At 38.5% G+C, this 22,095-nt stretch overlaps 2 protein-coding genes across 3 annotated transcripts in view; both read left to right on the top strand.

Annotated features, from left to right (window-relative positions):
• Positions 1 to 8,035, top strand: part of LOC309381332 (uncharacterized protein) — an 81,999-nt gene extending 73,964 nt beyond the window's left edge. Inside the window, exon 2 of the mRNA XM_081932227.1 lies at positions 7,844 to 8,035. The gene's annotated coding sequence lies outside the window, so the exon portion shown is untranslated. The remainder of the gene's footprint in view (positions 1 to 7,843) is intronic.
• Positions 1 to 18,860, top strand: part of ZNF385D (zinc finger protein 385D) — a 195,347-nt gene extending 176,487 nt beyond the window's left edge. For both annotated transcript variants that reach the window (XM_081932221.1, XM_081932222.1), the window contains 3 exons: positions 8,856 to 9,034; positions 11,511 to 11,612; positions 13,399 to 18,860. In XM_081932221.1, the coding sequence (XP_081788347.1) occupies positions 8,856 to 9,034; positions 11,511 to 11,612; positions 13,399 to 13,632 (515 nt within the window). In that variant the 3' untranslated portion in view covers positions 13,633 to 18,860. The remainder of the gene's footprint in view (positions 1 to 8,855; positions 9,035 to 11,510; positions 11,613 to 13,398) is intronic.
• The last annotated feature ends 3,235 nt before the right edge of the window (positions 18,861 to 22,095 follow it).

A 22,095-nucleotide genomic window follows, 5' to 3' on the forward strand; every position in this document is an offset into this window, starting at 1 on the left:
CGTCTTTCTAGAAATATTGGTGGGTGGGTGTGGAATACTGGCTTTGATGCTGTAAGCAGGTTGGTTGGCTGTGTTGTTACATCTTGATTAGTTGATGGAGTCGATGTATGCAGATTAGTCGGCTGTTTTGTAACATCCTGTGGCTGAGGTACTAGCTGTGTGCCCATTAGTCTTTTGTGTTGTAACGACCTGGGTAATGGGCTATGTGATGACATCCTGAGCTCTAGTATAGAGCATCTTGGGTCCTGTGCTGCAACATCCTGGGAGGTTGGCTGCATTGTAACATCCTGAGCCTTTGCATTCTGTGATGTAATGACCTGAGCAGATGGCTGTGATGTAACATCCCGGTCTTTGGTTTGGCAATATATATAGAACTATATATATATAGTTATATATGGTTATATATGGATGGATGGATGGATGGATGGATGCATGGATGAATATGTGTGTGTGTGTGTGTGTGTGTTTGATGTTTTTAAAATCAATATTAGATTACTTTGCATTACATCTTCTTCTTTGAGGAAGGAAAGTCTTGTGTGATTTTTTTAAAATCATGGTTTATTGCAAAGAATGAATAATATCTCATATATATACAGTATACAGAACATCGCTGTTGTTATTTCAGTGGATTGTTCACATTTACCTGTATTTACCTCTGAAAATTATTTTACTTTCAGTCTGATTGATTAAATAAGCTGAAAAAGAGATTCATTTAGGATCTGGAGCTGGCAAATCTGCGAAATTCCTAATGACAATAATCTTTATAATAGTATGGCTATTGCTTTTGGATTCAAAAGGATTTTGTCTGCCTAACTTTCGTAAAATGTTTGGAAACAATTAATCATGACAAATGCTACCTTTGCATCTCCACCCCCTCTTTAAAAATGAAAAATATAAAGATACATGGACTCCTATGCAGTGACATGGGATAGACTAGACCAGTGGTTCCCAAACTTTTACAGTCCATCACCCCCTTGGTGCTACAAACTGATCCTCAGTTCCCCCCACCCAGTGATGGAATTCAATTTTTTTTATTACCGGTTCTGTGGGCGAGGCTTGGGGGTGGTTGGGAAGATAGTAACAGTAAAATTCAAAACTATAACAATTAATTGCACATTTATTCAAAATCCAATTTAAAAACCTTTTTAGTTAATGTTAACTCAACAAAATTGTTGAACATGATCCAGTGATACCAGGTTTTCAAAGTCTGATAGTCATTTATCAAGAACCTTAGTAACTAATAACTTAGTAAACTCAGTAAAATTTAGAAACTACTTCACTGTTCAGTAAATTCTTAATGTGATGGATGGGCTTGATGAAGTGATACCAGAAAAAAAAGTCTTTTCAAAGGAAGTGGCAATCAGCAATTTCCCAAACTGTAGGCAGAACTCCAGGACGTGGGACCCAGAGGATCCCCGTTTTTAAAAACCTGGTTACAGGCAGAGGAAGAGCTCAAGACTTTGATCCTCTCTTTGTCTGCACAAGCCACAGGGGGAACTTGTGGTACCCAAAACTAGAACCCCTGATTTCTAGATTTAAACCTTAAATATTTAAATGGGCCATTTCTTCCCGACTTCCAATGAAACCAATCCCTTTACTGTCACACAAATCTCCCTTGCGGGTACGACAGATTCCCTCCCCCCATGTATTTCCCCCCACCTCCTCAGCGTCCCTGCTGTATTTATGATTGGCAAGGTGCTCTTCTCTCTTGCCATGGACTGGGGCGAGGGAGGAACCCGAGCACTGGCAGCAGGAAGGGTAGCGGCAGAAAAATCTGGGCCAGAGGTTTTGGGGGAGAGGGAAAACATGGTTTTGGAGGAAAATAAAGTTCTGTTGCCATGCAGGAAGGCCTCTGCCATTACATCACCAGGTCTCCCTGCAGCCCCCTTTGCATGCTCGCCTTCCCTCAAAACCTGCTTCTCTCAAAACCTACTTCCCTCAAAACCTGCTATGCCTCACCTTTGGCCTGCTCCACGCTTAATGAAACTGGCGGGCTTGGGCCAAAGCAGCAGGGGGGTGCTGCAGGCTTGACATGTGGTGGGCCGAGGTGGGTGGGTGGATGGGTGGGTGAGAAACAGAGGCTCTAATGCGGGACAGGCGGCGCCCTCCTTCCGCACTGCCAGCTGGCAAGGGCTGCTGCTCCAGTGCAGGCTGGCAGAGAAAGAGAGGCAGCCCCCTCCTTTGCCGCCTGCAGGACCCTCCTCCCTCCCTCCCTCCCTCCCTCCCTCCCTCCCTCCCTCCCTCCCTCTCTCTCTCTCTCTCTCTCTCTCTCTCTCTTTCTCTCTCTCTCTCTCTCTCTCTCCTTGGCTTAGGAACCTGCCTCTCTGCTCTCCCACTTCCGGACTGCAAAGCAGGCGGGAGGCCAATGCACTCGGGCTTTAGTGCCTCAACTCATTGAAAGAAGCTCAGCTCCTACAACGCCCCTGGATCACTTTTTTCAATCCGGGTTTTTAAAAAATAAATAAATCAGGAAGAGGGACACAAAGCAGAACAGCCAGGCAGAGCCCTTGCTTTGTGGTAAGGATTTCGAGAGGAGCTCCCAGGCGGGGAGAAAGAGCCTTAGGAAAGAAACGAGTTGGTTTCTCTGCTTTGCTTTTAAATGCACCCATAGGTGTTCATTTCTCAGTTTTCTTCCCTATCGCTGGTACGAGGCTCTCGCTGGAGGCTGGATGGCCTTTCTGGGACTTGTTATTTACACACAACACACTATATCCCCTTCTATGGCCCTGTCATTCCAAGTAGAGGTCTTGCGCCCTGCGAGGGGGCCACCTCCAGCACTCTTCTGCCACCTCCCTTGCCTCTTAGCGTCCCTTGCTGCCCCCCTTGCCTCTTAGCACCCTCCTAAGTCATTCCACCGCCAGGGAACCATGGACTAGACCTTTATTGTAAATACTTTAGTTTTTAGAAGCAATATTTCCCCCGGGTAAACACTTCTAGAAGTAAACCATGCATTCTTTTTAAAAGTGACTGTGTTGCCATTTAGTTTCCATTCCTCTCTATGGAGTATGCACTGTCAAAAAGGTTTTTTGAGATAGTGCCAATTCCTTCACTAGCAGCAGGTTTTCAAAATTAGTTAATAATCCAATTAGAATATGTGGCAATGATTCAAACCAATGTCCGAATGATTTTATCATTTTGTGGGAGGACATGTTTAATTAGCTGCAGCTGGTGATCAAAATAAACTCTATATTTAACTTCATTGAGGATTCTCACACACATTACTACATACTTATGACAGCTTCTTTAGCATAAAATTTGTGGAATAAATAACTTGTAGCCCATTAGTCATATATGGCATAGAACTCGGACACATTAGAAATTGTATCACCAGTGCATGGAAATAATAATAATAACTTCCCAGGTTTTTATATGAAATTATAATTTATTAGATATCATTAATAGCTAAATATATGGATATACCAAATGGATATGGATATCCCTACCAAATCCCAGGAAAAGCTTTAATAAAAGCACTGGCCAATGAAATCTTGGTCAATGAAATTCTACCAACAGACTGAATTCCGCATCCTATGATGCGATTAGCCGCCTGGTCTTACAGCCAAAACAGGTGGCCCTCATCATTAACCCCATTAACGGCAATTTACCTTACTGGAGTTCAATACAGCTGTCGAGGCGTCATCTATTTAAATTACTGGGGCTAAAAGCTGATGATTTGAAGAAGGTCGAACCTTTACCCTCCCCTGAATACTGCTCCAGAGTGCTACTTAGTTTCGACAATTCTAACATTCCAAAACTACTGTTCAGAAGAGGATCCTGGTTAAAATCCTTTGGCATCTTGCCAAGAAGAGTCTTCAAAGATATATTGATTAAGCTACTTTTGAGTAACCAACAACTTGTGAGTGGCAGGAGATTTATTGCCCCCAAAAGATCTTCAGTGGCATATATTAATGAGCCAACTTCGAATGCTATCCTGGACATTGCTATATACCTACTTCTGCAAAACCCTCAGCTGGCGTTCTCTCAGACGGTAGGCTAACTGCTCCTCCTACAACTGGACAAATCAGCCCCCTGCAGCATGTAACATCTTACCAGGAAGCTTCCCTCGATTTGATTCAGCTGGGAAGAGGTGGCCCCAAAAGAAGCGACATCAGCTTAGGGCACCCAAGGTCTCTTGGTAGATGGGTCCCAGGTCAATGTCTCTGGGATTCTACCTATCTATGGGGATGATCTGTGTCAGGATGGCTTTTGGAACCAGGAGGAGATGCGGCTCTTTGGCTCCTTTAGTGCGCTTCCTCAATCGGAAAGAGCCCAAATCATAAAGCGTCTGGATGCAGTTAAGTTCAAGCTTTGGAGTCTATCACTCTCTGACAAGGATTCCTTTGGACCTCAGGGATTTTATACTGATTTACCAGCGGAAGCTCCATTGGCATTTTCTCCAAAATGTTTAATACATAAATCTGGAGACGCAGGGCTAACTCAAACCCCGCTTGATGATACTGCCGAATACCTTCCAGCTAAGCAACCAGTCAATGCCACAAGTACGAACTGGAGTGCGCTTAGAGTCTTACAGCCCCATGAGCAAGGCTCGCCTCCCCTCTCTTTTCCCCGGCTTTTGCCTCCCAAGAGGATGACCTTGCCATCTAATAATGGATGTATTTTTTTGGATCTGAAGGGTGCTCTGGAAAAAATTAGCCACACAGAATGACTAGTAAACCTGGTTACCCCCCCCCCCGCACACTCAAGTGCCTTTCATGGAACATCGCAGGCTGAGGGTGAAGATGTTGTACTGCAGAATTTGCTAACTATATCCATTCATTCGATGTGATCCTGCTTCAGGAGACCTGGGCTTGTGATAAGATATCCTTTTCAGGGTTTACGGCCATTTTGTTGGCCGCTATTAGACAATCTAAGGCAGGGAGACCTAAGGGTGGTCTAGCTTGTTTGGTCTCTACTTCTTTGAAAGTGGAGACAGTGGAACTACCCCCCTGTGGCTCTTTAGGTATGGTGCTTTTAATTAAGAAAGGACGCAGCAAACTGTCAATGTTTATCTTCCCCCAACGAGGAGTCAAGCCGATATCAAAGCTCAATGGGGCACGCTGGAGAACTATATTACTTCTATGGAAACTAAATTCCAAGCATTGTACATCTTAATCCTTCCGGATAAAGCTCAAGACGCACCTATTTCAAGTAGCTGGCCTGGCTCAACCATAGTCCGCGCACACTGCTCCTGACAGGTTTTTTAATTTTTGGTGACTTTTAGACTTTTATAAGGGGATTTTAAATTATGTTTTTAATTTGTCTTTTTATCTTCATACCTCCTCCATGTACACGTGTTTGTTTATTCTTTGTGTGTATTGTCTTTTTCGTTTTTATGTGTTTTATTGTACGCCACCCTGAGTCCTTCGGGAGAGGGTGCGGCTTAGAAATAAATTTATTATTATTATTATTATTATTATTATTATTATTATTATTATTATTATTATTATTATTATTATTATTATTATTAATAGGGGGTGAGTTTAACGCCTGTCTGGGAGCTCATGTCCCCCCAGCGATAGAGGCACTCTACCCCCAAGAAACCCTCCAGGCCATAGGTCATCTGACTTCAGCCAGACATTCTAAGGATGAATTAACAAATTTTGCTGGCATCCAGTTAGCCCTTCTAGCAGCCCAACACAGCAAGATAATTCTTAATGGAAGTACCCTAGGTGATCTGGCTGGTGAATTTACTTTTAGTTCCTTACGTGGGAGTAGGGTTATTGATTTTGTGCTGGTATCTCGACCCTTAAGAGAGGCAGTCCATGCTTTTTATGTGGACTGGCTTACACAGAGCAACCGCTACCCCCTGGTTACAATCATGGAGCTTTTTTAAAATATACTTCTCCCTAGGGGCCCTCAGATATTAGATCCCTATGTGGCCTTGTACACAAGGAGAATAAAATGGTCTCCCAATACTGAAAGAAAGTTTCACTCCTTTTTAGCATCTCCCGAGTGTCTCAACTTGTATAATCAGGTACTAGCAAGTAGTGGCTTGGATATAGTCTTGGCCTTTGAATCACTAATTAACAGTGTCCAAAAAGAGCTTGGAGCCGTCTGTGGGCCGAGTGGTCTATATCAATCATGAAGTAATACTTGGTTTGACAAAGATTGCTTGATGCTTAGGAACCAGATTAAATGGGTTTACCTGCTCTACTGCAACCAAGGGGACAAATGCCCACCAGAGGACTACTACTGCCTGAAACGGGAGTACAAAAGATTAATTGCTAAGGAAAAGAAAGTTAAAGAGAGACAGAAGTGGAATTTACTTCTCCTCTCTATCCAGCAGCAGGACACCCCATTATTTTGGCCAGCTCCTTGCCGGACCATCGGGAACTCCCTCTCTGCTGCATCTCTAACAGAGACTGGGAAAACCATTTCTTGGCAATTTACCAGTTGTCAGCAAGTTCAACTGTGCCTGACCCACAGCTGTCTCTTGTAGCCCCTGACTGGCAACCTGTGACCCATGCTGAGATCACCGAGTTTATCTCCAAACTCAAGTCGGGTAAAGCTCCTGGCCCTGATGCTATTCCCCCTGATCTGCTAAAATCCAACTCTGAATGGTGGATTCCTCTTTTGGCAAGACTCTTTACATATATTAATTCCTCTGGCAGAGTACCTTCCTCCTGGAGCTTAGCAATTATTGTGCCAGTTTTTAAACGCGGAAATAGAAACAACCCAGCTGACTATCGCCCCATAAGCCTGCTCTCCATTATTGGGAAATTGTATGCTAAATATCTCCATCGCAGACTCCTCACTTGGGTTGAGGAATCCAATATTATTGGTGCTGAACAAATTGGGTTTAAAGCTGGCTCTGCCACACTTGATCACTGCTTTGCCCTAGCGCACCTGGTCAACAAGTATACTACTATACCAGGTAGTATATTTGCTTCACTGCTTTCATCGACCTAAAGTCAGCATTTGACTCAGTCCCTAGGGGTCTGTTGTGGTCAAAACTGCTTAAAAGTTCTATTGACAGCCATTTGCTATTCTTAATTAGGTCCTTGTACAATCAGACCTCCAGCCAGGTCAGGTGTGGTCTGCAGGGAAAACTTTCTAATCCTATCCTGATTAAGAATGGAGTAAGGCAGGGATGTGTTCTGGCTTCTCTTCTGTTTAATATATGTTTATCTGATCTGGCCGATTATATCAGACATATTGAATCCCATGCCCTGAAGCTGACAACTACAAAGATCCCGCTTCTTCTTTACGCTGATGATGCAGTTCTCCTTTCATTGTCAAGGCCAGGACTGAAAAGATTGCTTTCTGCATTTGGGTCTTACTGTGCTGAAAACCATTTGGCTATTAACTATGATAAATTGAAAGTACTAGTGTTTACTAGAGCCCAGAAATTGTATAACTGGGATATCAGTGGCAATGCTGTTAAGCAGGTTTTCCATTTTAAGTATTTAGGTATTCAATTTCAGAACACTGGTGCCTGGACTAGACATTGAACCCAGGTGCTGAACTCGGCCTCCTGTAGTCACCAGCAGATTTTAAGATTCTTTTATATCTAGGGTGGCCAGTTCATTCCTTCTGCCCTACGTATTTACAAAGCCAAAACATTGGCCCAAACCCTCCATGGTATTCCCATATGGATGCTGGGCTTCAAGGATTGCATTGAAAGAACCCAGGCTGCTTTTCTTAGAAAACTTCTGGGTCTTCCCCCTTGTGTTGGTTTTGCCCCATGTACCTAGAACTGGGCATTCAATCGGTGGAATGTATGGCCTGGATTAACACCTTTAAATGGTGGTTTTGGGTGCTTTTTGTGGCAGTTCCTGGAAGCTACCTCTCCCTGGCGTTCACGGACTCCCATATTTCTTGCTGGGAGAAAGAGCTGCTGAAGAAACTTCATCTGCTAGGTTTTATGGAGGATGCCTTGGGAAACTACGACCTCAAGGACACCCAATTTAGGATAGTCCAACGGCTTGTGGACATTGATTTACAATATCTACGAGCCAGAGCCAACAAAACTTGCTCCCCCCTGACTCTCAACAAACTTATTAATTATGGATTGAGGATGGCTTCCTATTTTTATACCTTAACCATTCCCAAGTATAGAAGAGCTTTTTCCCTAGCTCGCTTTAATGTCTTGCCCTCAGCACTTTTGGATGGTCGTTTTAAGAGGCTCCCGATAGCCCGTCCTTCTATTTTGCCCCATGTATAGCGTGGACAGATCTAGGTTACTGTCTCTTCTTGAAATTGTCCCTTCTAGACCTGATGGCTGTGATTGTTTGTATATTGCCTTGGGGATGTCTCCTCATACATCACCTCTCAGGTTTCTAGGTTTTTCTTGAGAGCTGTAACCATTAGAGGAGAGCGCTGTAACCTCCCTTAGTTGGGCTTTTGGTGACTGGCTGCTATGATGCTACAATCAATTCTCCTGTGTCTCTTTTGTAGTGGTCGTGTTTTGGTCTGTGACTGTAAATAAAGTATTATATTATAAACTTGTAGCCCATTAGTCATATGTGGCATAGAACTTGGGCACATTAGAAATTGTATCACCAGTGCATGGAAATAATAATAATAACTTCCCAGGTTTTTATATGAAATTATAATTTCTTAGGTAGCATTAATAGCTAAATATATGGATATACAATATGAATATGATTATCATTCATCAAATCAATATGAAGAATACAGATGGGTGCATAAAAAGTATCTGGGATAGAACCTGAGGTACAGCCTTTAAATTCTTTAAATATGAGGGCTTTGTACTATTCTCAGCTCTGGCTATAGTGCTAAAGAATCCTGGAAATTAAAGTCCTCACATGTTGGCGAAAGTTAATCCAGAGGAAGATGAAGGAGTTATTCAAATATTTTCTAAGATGATTCTTTTACATGTTTAACATTTTTAGGCACAAAGCACAAAACTATGCTAGAAGCTCGTAATGGGAGTGGAAACATCAAAGCCTTTCCTAGGACAGGCGTCAAAGGAAAAGGACCTATCAATAAAGGAAATACAGGACTTCAGAACAAAACATTTCACTGTGAAATTTGTGATGTGCATGTGAATTCTGAGACACAACTTAAACAGGTACTAAATTTTGGCAATACATTTCTTTTGTTACTCCTAAGCTCCAGAAATTCAAGGTTCTTAAATATGGATCAGTAAAACTACCTATTTTAGGAGTTTATGAGGGCCATTGATGGGATTATGATCATCTACCATTTGTTAAGAATGACTGGTGCTTTCCAGTTTTGCTGTAATATCTGCACAATATTGTGATTCCAGGAGATTGATACAGATGCCCATAGTATGTTCAACTATATAAATGAAAGGTAACGTATCTATTTGAGTCCAACAATGTCTCCATATGCTAAAAGATTATGGCGTGTGCATCAATCATATGATTCTTTGATTTCTTACCAACAGGATGATAGGGTAATGCAAATTATAGAGATGGACATTTCAACCAAACCTGCTGCTTGGTTCAGCAAGGTATCACATCTCAGAAAAACTTTATCATGTACATTACACATCCCTTTCCACTCTTCTGAACAGACGGCACATTTGCTGGATTACTTCCAAAGCCACAAGGCATGTTTCTGAACAGTTTGCATAACCATGCCATATGGTTCATGATGATTTTGTGCGTGATGATGCATTTGTTTTGCTGAATTATATTTTCGTTAAATTGTCATATGTTGACAATTATTTCAACTTAAATTATTTGAGAATGACATAATGTACCCTTGTGTTCTGTTATTTTACTTTCCCCGTGTCTTTTGGAGAAAAATTGATATTTTGATGAATATGAATTGTTGTATAAACATATTCTTCTCTAGACAAAAAGTATCAAATTACGCCCAGTAAACTATATTCTTCCCCCTCAAAATTAGAAATCCTATTAACCACACAATGTTATTTTTATAAATGTTCTCATATATGTAATCACATTGTGTATATAATCTGAGAGTGCTTTATCTTGAGGGAAGACTAACTTAGGCACTGGGAATAGTATATAAAATATTTATTTGGTTTAAAATGAGTGAAACGCCTTTTAAAGTAAGTTTTCCAAAACAGCTTACCACACAACTTAAAACATGTTTATGCAGTTTACTGGCAGATCCTGCCCATATATCAGGGCACAAATTTAGTAGTTAAAAAGAGCAAAAGAAGACAATACTGGTCTAATTTTTGTTTGTATGTCTCAGCTTTATAAGTATGAAATGCTACTGACATAGATTCCAGTTTGTTAGTTTGTTGTTCTAAACTGGTAGGATATTTCTCTGTGGGATGAGGTGCTACATATGAATTGTTTGTCATACAGATGCAAGTGCAATTGAGAAGAATTCAAGGCAAGTGTTTATTCACATAGATGAAATATAGCAGTTAAGAGATCAAGGCAGTTTGTGGTACATATCCCAGTTCCTGGCAAGTATTACATAAGGGTTTCTGATAGGAAGCATAAATCAACCTAACCTAAGGGAAATAGGCTCTTGAGTCTTTAACAACTGAACAAAAAGAGGACATTTTAATGATAATTTGTTCTGTGGAAAGAGTATTCTATATTGCTAAAATAATGTATTCTTAATTAAAGTTATTATTGTAAGATACCTCCCATCATTATATAAACCCACCTTGAAAAAAAATCCCCATTTTTTTTTTACTGATTGATCTTTTATTGATGTTGAAGATTGTGATACTTCAGGATTTATTCCTGGTACAACTGTTTACAAAATATACTGTGCTGTTTGCATAGCCTATTCATGGCTACCAATGCCAATGAAATATTTATTATTATTGCTTTTCATTGTATTCCCCATTTTGTGTCTACTTACTCTCTTGTAATCCCTACTCAGTAATAAATGCAAATAGAAATTAATTTATTAATTCCATTTATTCTAATTATTCCAATGATCAGGCAGCCAGGAAAAAGGGAAGCTGAGGTAAAATTTTAGGAAACGAACAAAAGTAGAAGATGTGAAAATCAGTTACAGGCAGGCAAACAGCTACCCTCGCCCTGTGGTGATTACTCCAGAGGGGAGGCGGGTGGATGGGGAAAGGAAAGTATAGTAGTAGTCATGTGATTTCCCATTTAGAAATTACTTTGCTTAACAACAGAGCTGCCAGTCCCAATTGTAGTCATTAAGTTAGGAGTACCTGACTGAGAATCTCCATAGACATAAGTTATGAATACCTGTATTAGTCTGGTGAGATTATTTATCAATGAGTTCATCCTGAGTTCCCAAATAGTTTCCATTTAAGCTATTTACAAAACCAGACCTTGTTAATTGATATGGCATATAACCTATGTGTTCATCATTTCAGAGCAACCAGAAAAATAGATCAATAGAATTATGATAAAATCTATTCATCTGTTTTTCGGGTGTATTTGAACCAGATTTTTATTTATGGCAAAAAAAAATGGATAAAAAGATTTATGATTCTGCATGGTTTTTAACAGGACAAACCAAATTATTCAGGTCGGCCAAAAATATTGTGTTGAAGTCAGTAAATTGTGTCATTTGAAGAATAGTAATAACAAAGAGTGTTTGCTTTGAAACAGCACATAAGCAGTAGAAGGCACAAAGACAGAGCTGCTGGGAAACCTCCAAAACCCAAATACAGCCCCTATAACAAACTCCAAAAGGGAACACACCCACTTGGGGTAAGCAAGTTTTTGATATATAGTATTATTGATAATATCATTTGAAGCACAATTCTAATAGTGTGTTATGGAGACTCCATTTTTCTAGGTTAATTGACAACCTTTGAATAACCTTACATTTTGTTGGTTGAAAATAAGCCACTTATCATAAGATAGCCATTCCTTATCCTTACCAAATTAAATATTTTTTTCTTATGAAAAGGAAATTAACCAGAAAAAAAGAGGGAAGGGGCAATGGAAAACGATGTTTCAGGTTTCAGATAAATATCCATCTGATTATTGAACTTTTCCAAGCATTCATTTGGAACACTCCAAAAATCTAATTAAGTTGGGTAAGAGGTACTCAAAACTTATCCATCTTTGATATGGAGAATGCAAAAGAAAAGGAGAGGTTGAGTAATTGAACAACCAGAACGTAGTATCTGGATGAAAAATCACCTCTCATGTAAGAGGAGGCTAGAAATATCACACACATGTTCTACTCAGAATTAAGTTCCACTGAACTATAGTGTTTATTCCAAGTAAGTGAGTGCACAGCCAGGAAACTGATTTATTTGGTATGCTATTGACTTTCCCCTGCATTGTCCTTTTTATGATATAGAAATTTTGCTCATAATTCTTTAGAAGAATATTACCAAAAAATCAAATAAATAAGAAGAAATCAGTGTAACGAGGATTAACTATAAGAATAGGATATGCAATTGTTTATATAAATTAACTACTTAATTAAGGATTTGGGACAGTGGACCCAGTGCTTTAGAGTGTGGGAATGATTCAATCTATCTTAATGTTCCACCTGAGATCACATCTATATCACAAAGCAAGTTAAGTTCATATCCATCCATAAGGATTTCCCCCCCACTTTCCATAAGTGATGCCAAGCCGCTCAGTTTTTCTTCATGGTTTTGCTTCAAGGGAGTGCATTGCTTATTCATCTATCTATCTATCTATCTATCTATCTATCTATCTATCTATCTATCTATCTATCTATCTATCTATCTATCATCTATCATCTATCATCTATCATCTATCATCTATCATCTATATTTATCAGATGATAGATAGATAGATAGTCATCTATCGATCATCTATTTTTATTACACCTTTATTTTTTTTTTAAATAATTCATGGCAATGACCATATATAATACTCCTTCCTATTTTACCCAAAACAAAAAGTCTATGAAGTGGGTTGGGCTGAGAGGCAGTGACTGACCCCAGGTTGCCCAACTAGCTTTCATCCCTAGGGCAGGACTAGAATTTACAATCTCCTGATTTCTAGCCTGGTGACTAAACTGGCTTCACTGAAAGTTTCATTGAAGTAATCCCTTCTGAACTTCCATATGCCCCTAATAGAATTCTCATTCCATATATTGTTACCTTTGGTCATATACAAAGTTCTGTTTGGGGAAATGACAGGACCTTGCATATATATATGAAAATCTACGAAAACACACACACACACACAAACACACATACAATTGAAAATGAACATTTGTTTCTCCCAAAATGAGAACCTTTTCATCATAATTTATGAACATGTTACTGTAAATATTGATTATCAGAGTATACTGATTTTCTGATTCTTTATGTATATAGGCCTCTTTTTTGTTGTTCTTATTTACTTATTTTCATTTTTAAAATATTTTATTTTCCTGTAAAACCTTTGATTTACCTTTCATTTTGCAATAGCATCAAGTATGTTAGATATTTCGCAATAAAAATTAATCTTCAGTGTTTGTGATCTGAACAAATAACATTCTTTATTGTTTTCCCTCCCCTTTCAGGTCAAACTTGTATTTTCAAAAGAAGCTGCAAAATCAGTAGCTCCACGGATACTCCCCAACCCACTGGCAGCTGCAGCAGCAGCTGCTGCTGTGGCTGTAAATTCCCCTTTCAGTCTTCGAACAGCCCCACCAGCTACTCTTTTTCAGACTTCTGCACTTCCTCCATCACTTCTTCGACCCGCCCCTGGACCTATACGGACGACTCACACACCTGTCCTGTTTGCTCCATATTGAACTCCATCAATGAATTAAGTGTACTGCAATAATTTTTCAGAACAAAAGCAAAACAAGGACAATGACCTATGCAGTGTTAATTTACTGTGTGTATACACACACACACACACACACACACACACCACTTTTGATAGAGCTCTTAATCAATTTTAAAGAAAGGAAATTGGCTGCATATTCTACCAATGAGAATCTTACAAGTTATCCTGCAACATTGATTGATGTGTGTGTGTGTGTGTGTGTGTGTGTGTATAAAATGAATAAATATCCATATATGTAGAAAAAAAATCTATGTGTATGTATACATATACACACACATACTAGTATTGAAGCAATTTTGATTGTGCTTTTTGGCACAGATCCCACCTACAGTAACTTTATTGTTTATTAACAACTAAACAGAGCTGTTTAAAGGGCATTAACTGGTTTCAATGTACATAAAATACTTAACTCTTAGAATGAAAGGGGAAATAGAACAGAAGTACTGTGAAGACCAGTGTGCTTAACCACTGTTCCTGTCAAGTCAGCATTTCCTGGTTATTTATCTGCTAAAAATAGATACAATGCAGAAATATTCATAAACTCAGAAAACATAATTGACATCTTCCTTTTTTGGCAAGTTGCCACAATATTTGTGAGCCTATGAAGAAGCTTTGGCAGTTACCCTGCACACAATTTCCCCTAGGATACACCCTATTCAACACCACAAAACGTATACCAGAGTTGACAAGCAAATTAAGAAGGGAGTGGTAAGCCACTTCTGCTTTGTTGCCAAGTAAATCAAAATGGTAAACCCAACTATATAGTTGTCAGAGGTCAAGCATGACTCAAAAGAGATTTTATTTACAGCAGATTGTGTTCAGATAGGATTGCAATATTGGCTTCTCTCCTGAATGCAAGACTTTCCAATTAGTTATATCATCATTTCAGTGAAACTCTAATCTTGAAAGCCCTTAGTTGGACATTTCTTTTTATCCATCTTGCCTCTTTGCTTCATCACAAGTGGCATTTAACATTTCCCTGTGCTTTAAATGTACATGTAATGTTAAATAAATTGGGCGCTGATTGTTCAGGACAGAAGAAAAAGTTCTACTACCTACACATACATGTTCTTGTGTGCTCAATGTGATACAATGTGGCATCTGTGTTATCTGTAGCAATCAATACAAACAGGAGAAATTGGTCTAAGTCTATAGTCCAGGAGGTGAAGGAATCAGGGTCCATAACAAGTGATGTAACCTGGCAGGGACATCTGCATCAACATTGCAATTATCTTTAATAGCCCAATAGTGATCTGATCTCCTGTGCTTCTAATGTTCTCATGAAACAGGTCACAGATTTCCTTTTCCTTCAGTCAAATCTCCATGGTAGCAGTTGGTTTTCATATCACTGAAATGTCATGTCCCCTACTCCATTTTCTGGAATTTCAGGTTTGCCAAAGTAAAAGAATATTTTGAAATATTTTATGGAAAAAGAAAATGCATCTAAAATCAAATTAAGACTGTAAAATGAATAATCTCATAGCAGAAGATATTACATATTTCAGAAGATTGTAGTTAAAAACAGTGTTTAGACAATGAATAGGAAATAGGATTGGTTATAGAACAAACAAAAGGAACACAGAACAGAAGATTTGTGAAGTAGTTTATTTATGCCACATATTAGAAGTTACAGTAATAATAAAGTACATTGCTACTGTTGGAATCTAATATAAATCTAAGTTATATTTTATCAGAAAGCCATACTATGTGGACAGATGCAAGCCATGGACCAGAAATTTTGTATCTGTCTTATGTACAATAACCTTTTACCCTTTATGCTATCTTGCAGACCTACTGAAAGGAAAGTCTTGTTGATATGGGATTGCAACCTTAAGGCTGTATGTTCACTGTGAGGTATTAAAAATGAAATATTGGAAATCTACAGAGCTATATTGTATATATGTTAGAGTTCAAAATAATTTATGCAGAGAAAACTATATAAAATAATTAAATTGAGTCATTCATTTTTAGAAAAGGGTTATGAAACAGTTGGCAAGAAATAGCAGAGAGGATGGGAAAGATACTGTATGAATCTACTCTGAATCTCTGATATTTCTGCTGACATTTTCTTGGAGAAATTAAATGGTCAGCTGCTCATTCAGAAGGAGCCATTCTTCTATACAGCTATGATGCTCACAAGTAGATTTTAGCAAATAGGCCACATTTTAAGCTGAATGGACAGTGGAAGCTTAAAGATTATTCATGAAATACTAAGTTATATTAAAGCAACCTCCATAAATTTACCACATTCCTCTGTTATATAGCATCAATAGTTATTATTTTTATTTTCTATTATTGTTAGCATACACAAACACCCCATTTAGTACACTAAGCCAGACAGCACTTCAGCTTTAATAGGAAAATAGATAAGGAGGAGCACTCTCCTTGTATCACTCCACCACTCTTTAAAATGGCTGTGTCTGTTTCTGGAATCATGCAGTTACTTATTCAAACTGCTAGGTTGTTGCTGTTATTAGAACTTGTCCCACTTAGTTGGCAGAGTCATCTTGTTATGCATTACATTCACTTTAGTTAGTAGAATGGAGCATGATATAACAAGAGCATTAAAGTTGCAGTCCTGATGTTGATTCAGGGCAGAAAAGAAGTAAGTACTCTGAAGCTTCTAAACTGGTGTCTGTGCCAATGGTGGCCTATTAATCACTACACATGTTATCCCTTTGAAGTAGCCCAGACAAGAAGCAGCAATCAAAAGTAGCACTACTTAATACTATCATTATTGTAAGGTTACAGTAACCAAATCTTGGAAGTCTGATGGGATCTTTACATTCCCCTACTTTACTCTTCTAAAATCCTTTCTAAGTCCTTTCTAAGATGTTTTTATTACTTTCATCCATCCTTCCAACTCTTACTTTGTTTATAGGAACAGTGTCTAGGCTGCTGCTCTTCTCCCTGTCACCCAAGATTATACCCTAATAACAATTCACTACATTAATTCTATTCAGTTTGCTATGTAATACTAAGAAAAGGCTAAAGAGTTGTTGACAAATATCAAATATATAGCTGTAATTTTTCTTTCCAAATCTGAAACTCAACACCACTAATCAGTATAATGATTCATTTTAGAAAAGATGGTGTGTGTGTACACTCACCCGCACAGATATCCATATACGTGTGTGGGTGTGGATGTGTAGACTCTTCTAGGTCTATGGAAGTCTGTAGAAGATTCCACAGAAGGTTGTGAAAAGTAAAAGGATTAAGATCCTGTGGGATCTTAATTGGCTAGTACCTGCCTCTATCCAGATCGGGGGCAGGTACTGGCCAATCAACCAGATATCTTGGTAGTAGATAAACCAGAAGTGAGTAGTGGTGATAGATGTTGCTGCCAATTTACAGCAACATCAGGAAGAAGGAATATGAGAAACTGGAAAAGTACCAGGGCCTAGGGAGAATGTGGAAAGTAAAGGCCAAAGTGGTCCCAGTAGTGGTAGGAACATTTGTAGAAGGATTTCTTCCATTCTTAGTAAAGCATGGAAAACCATCTGTTACATTATTATAAAGGATCTCCCAATCCTTTGGAGCATATTTTTGTAAGTTGAAAGACTGCAGGAGAAAGAAGGAGATAAGAGTATAGATTATGCCATGATCAAATTTCTATGGCTGAAATTCTGTATCCAATCCAACTATGTGCCTCCAAACTTCAAACTGACATAGATTTTTAAATTCTTATTTTTCCAAGAGAGCTCAAATTGATTCGTTTATACATATTTCACATGTTATTTGCAACTGTTTGTGCCTTGAAGTTAAGTTTATCAGTCTTATACCACTTATAGAATATGAAATCAAGAATATCTGTTTATTTGTGGTTTTTATTTTCTTTCATTAGGAAGGTTGTTAAAGATTGTAATAATAAGTCTAACATATTTTAAAATTCATTTTCCAGGTTGCTGAATTAGCCAGTGATTAGATTTATTGCTATGGAATGATAACATTGAAATTTCATTTTTGGAAAAAACACCTGTAAGAAAAGAAAAAAACTATGAATGTGAACAGACATACCTGCCTCTGACTACATTAATTCACAAAGAGATAGGAAATATGTAAACTTCAAGATGTTGAATTGTGTCTCTTCATATCTCATTGCCATATTGGCCAGGGCCAATGGGAAATGGGAGTATTCAACATTCAGAGCAAGATTGCAATTAGTGTAACTAGATTTGGACTGCAAAACTCTTACAAACTTGATGTAATTAATTGGTACCAACATTCTTAACTTTTTGCTTCCAGCTAGTGATTTCAGGTCAAATAATCATATGTCTATCCTTAAATTAAACCATTAAAATAAGACCACACCACAACCTTCTCCAACCTTCTAGTTGTGTCATTTTTTTCAGTTTTCATTATAGCTTGTTAAAAGTGCAGTCATTTGGAAGATTTCCCATTAGGGAATAGCCTTGAAGATTCATCTGAATCTAAAATGGAATTTATTCTCTAATGTATAGAAATGCTCACTACAAAAATGGTTACCATATATCTCCAAATACATACCAAGTGATATTAGGAATATGGAACAGGATATACCACTAATGTGTATGGTGATTGTGTATAGTAATTCCAGAAATATTTTCTTTATTAAAAAATTTTGGGATGGCACCCCTATGACTATTTTAGAATGTATTCCAATTTATTTCAACTGTTTTGGTGCAATAAGGATAACAACTGCTGGCATGTCTATGTATGTCATTTCCCCCCCCACGCTAAGCTATCTAAAGTTTTTCGGAACCCACAGAGCCTTTGTTTGTAGCCATAATTTATTTTCTTATAACAAAGCCATAACATGACTAGACAGTCCCAGAAATGATTTTTCTTACATGAAATAATATGCAAATTGATGACTGGGAATCATGCAAATGGCCTACGAGAAGGCTTGGGGACATGCCTTCTCTTATTAAAAATATAACTGAAATAAACAGAATTATAATACTTTGGCCTGTGGCGTTTATGGAGGCACAGTAAGAATGGCACAGATAAAGTTTTGCTCAGAATAAAGAGGCATTCCTACTCTTCTTATCATCTGCTGTATACTCTTTTATGTTGTTTGGTTTTTTTCTTTTTGTCATCACAGTGCTATATGCAAACCTGAATCTCTTACATAAAAGTCTTTCCTTGACCTCAGCTCTGTAAGCAACAAACAATCCTTTCTATGTCTCTTACTCACTACCTAATAAAGGATGAAGCCTAAATGTGAAAAATGTGTGAAACATTTTTGTATGCTTTCCAGACCTACCACATACAAAATGCTAATTGTTAGGAATAAATAGAACACCATTCACTGGGATTCATATTGGCTCCAATGTTGAACTTGGATAAACAGGGCAGCTCAAACTATAGTACTATAGCAGTTTCTGCATATTTGGCAGAATTCTCCATTTAAGTTGATGAACATTGCTCTTTTAATGGACACAAATTAAAAGGTAAACAACAGTAGCATCTAGCTAAGAAGTTAACAGAAGGTAAAATCTTTGTAAAATTAGAAGAACTAAAAAAAGTGGATGTTTAACAAATTCTATAGTGACAGGATTAAAAAAAACAGTTTCTGCCCGACTGAACCATGATTATATACTATTGCTCTGCGTGTGTGTGTGTGTGTGTGTGTGTGTGTATTTGTGTTACAACCCCTGGTATGCCCAAATATGGGAGGGAGCTCACTACTCCCCCTTTCTGTCCTTCGGCTCATTACAGAGGACCATCCGGGCAGAAAACCATATTTTTATTTTTAATGTTGCCTTTTTATATTTGTGTTGTATTTTATTTATCAGCACAAATACAACACAAATATATACCTATTTCCCTGGCTCAACTGATAAGGAGGAGAGCCTGTGGCTTAGTGGCTAATACTCCTGCCTAATATATAATACAGCCCAGGTTCAAATCCCAGTAAGGGTATGGCTAGCTGATGAGAGCTAAATAGCTTGAAATAGATCTATACTAGTCTCCCTTTATTTATTTATCAGCACAAATACAACATATATATGTTGTATTTGTACTGATAAATAAATAAAGGGAGACTAGTATAGATCTATTTTGAGCTAATTAGCTCTCATCAGCTAGCCATACCCTTACTGGGATTTGAACCTGGGCTGTGTTACATATTAGGCAGATTTGTTGGCCACTAAGCCACAGGCTCTTCTCCTTATCAGCTTAGCCAGGGAAAATTGTATTTGTGTTACAACCCCTGATATGCCCAAATATGGGAGGGAGCTCACTACTCCCCCTTTCTGTCTTTCGGCTCATTACAGAGGACCATCCAGGCAGAAAACCATATTTTTATTTTTAATGGCTCAGCTGATAAGGAGGAGAGCCTGTGGCTTAGTGGCTAACAAATCTGCCTAATATGTAACACAGTCCAGGTTCAAATCCCAGTAAGGGTATGGCTAGCTGATGAGAGCTAAATAGCTTGAAATAGATCTATACTAGTCTCCCTTTATTTATTTATCAGCACAAATACAACACAAATATAAAAAGACAACATTAAAAATAAAAATATGGTTTTCTGCCTGGGTGGTCCTCTGTAATGAGCCAAAGGACAGAAAGGGGGAGTAGTGAGCTCCCTCCCATATTTGGGCATACCAGGGGTTGTAACACACACACACACATACATACATACATACATACATACATACATACATACATACATACATAGTATATAGTATATATACAACCCCTGGGCATACCAGGGGTTGTAACACAAATACATATATAGTATATAGTATATACACACATATATACTGTATATACACACAAATACATATACATTATATCTTGGGGTGTTGGTTGCATGGACATTTATAATATTACTTCTTACCTCACTCTACCAACCTCCTATGTTTAAGAGATTGATATGATACAAGTTATTTTTATAGAAGCAGAAAGAGATACAATTAAAACATAATGTTCTAATATAAAGGAGGAACATGGAGGATTTGCAATTACTGGAATCACCTATTTAAGATCCTAAAGACGAATACTATGCAAGTAGTCCTCAACTTACTTCTGGTCATTTAACAGTCGCACTCACAACAGCCTCAGAATCATGCTTTACAGTCTATAAAAACTTTTGGCACCATATAATATCATACCAGCATCCTTCCTCCCATTATATGGCCACATTTCAGGCATTTAGTAATCTGTTTGCATTTATGACTGATTGACAAGTGTCCTGTGATCATGTGATCATCTTTTGCAATCTTCTCCGCGGCTTCCTCAGTAAGTCAATGGTCCTTTAAGGTCAAATTGGTAGATGCTGCATTTCAAAGAAATAAAAATTAAGTCAAGAAAGGCCATTTTAAAGATATTTGTAGTAAAAAGGAGAGCTTAATGATCTCATACCTTATTTTACTTTTAGCATTGATATTGTAATAATATTTTATATAAATGTATAATCACTCAGATATTAGAGATGTAGGAATTCTCTGTAAAAGTATTCGTCCATTAATAATGCAGTGTATACTGTTGGTACAGGTGAAAAATTAAATAGAATAAATTCTTATTCTATAGCTAAGCTTACAATCAATTTATGCCCCAAATGTATAAGGAAAAATATATTTTCCCAGAAGAAAAAACAGGTGCCATCTACAACATATAATGTAAGAACTTCAACAACCACTGTGTAGGACAAACAGGCAGAAAACTGGTAGAATGCATCTATGAATACCAACTAGCAGTCAGAAGACATGATGAAAATTCTTTAATTTCACAAGATATAAACAGATTTAACCATAGTTTTAATTGGGGAAATATGACAATCCTAGACCAGGTCAAGTCCAGAAGGGCCAGAGAATTTCTAGAAGCTTAGCAGTCTGACAAATTAGCCATCAATAGACACATAGATATTAACAACATCTATGCAATCAACCAGCCAAAAAGGGAATAAAAAGACCTAAGCTGTTGCTGCCAGGACCCACAGCCCTGCTCCCCACCAATGCTCCCTGCTAATGCCCTGCCACCCTGACCATGCCAACACTGCCTTCCCCCTGCTACCAATGCTGCTGATGTCACAGATTGGATAGGATCAGCCGAAGGGTCAGATATGGCCTGTAAAGCCATAAAATGCCCAGATTTGAATTAGGCCCTTGTAATATTCCGTATACCTTAGGACCGTGATGGCAAACCTATGACATGTATGCCACAGGTGACATGTGGAGCTCTCTCTGAAGGCACATGAGCCGTTGCCTAAGTCAGCTTCACCATGTATGTGCACGTGCGTCCTGCCAGCCAGCTGATTTTTGGGTCTCTGCCACACATGCGGGAGACATATGGACATGCATGGGGAGAGCATCACATGTGCATGTATGGGGAGTGTGGGGGTCATGCGCATGCTTGGGGGCAGGGGGAGCACAGGAGTCATGCACAATGCACAGGGGGTGGGGCACATTGCATTATGGGTGTGGGCACATTATTTCGGTAC

Source organism: Natrix helvetica (genome assembly GCF_964273705.1).
Source record: "Natrix helvetica genome assembly, chromosome: Z".
NCBI lineage: Eukaryota > Metazoa > Chordata > Lepidosauria > Squamata > Natricidae > Natrix > Natrix helvetica.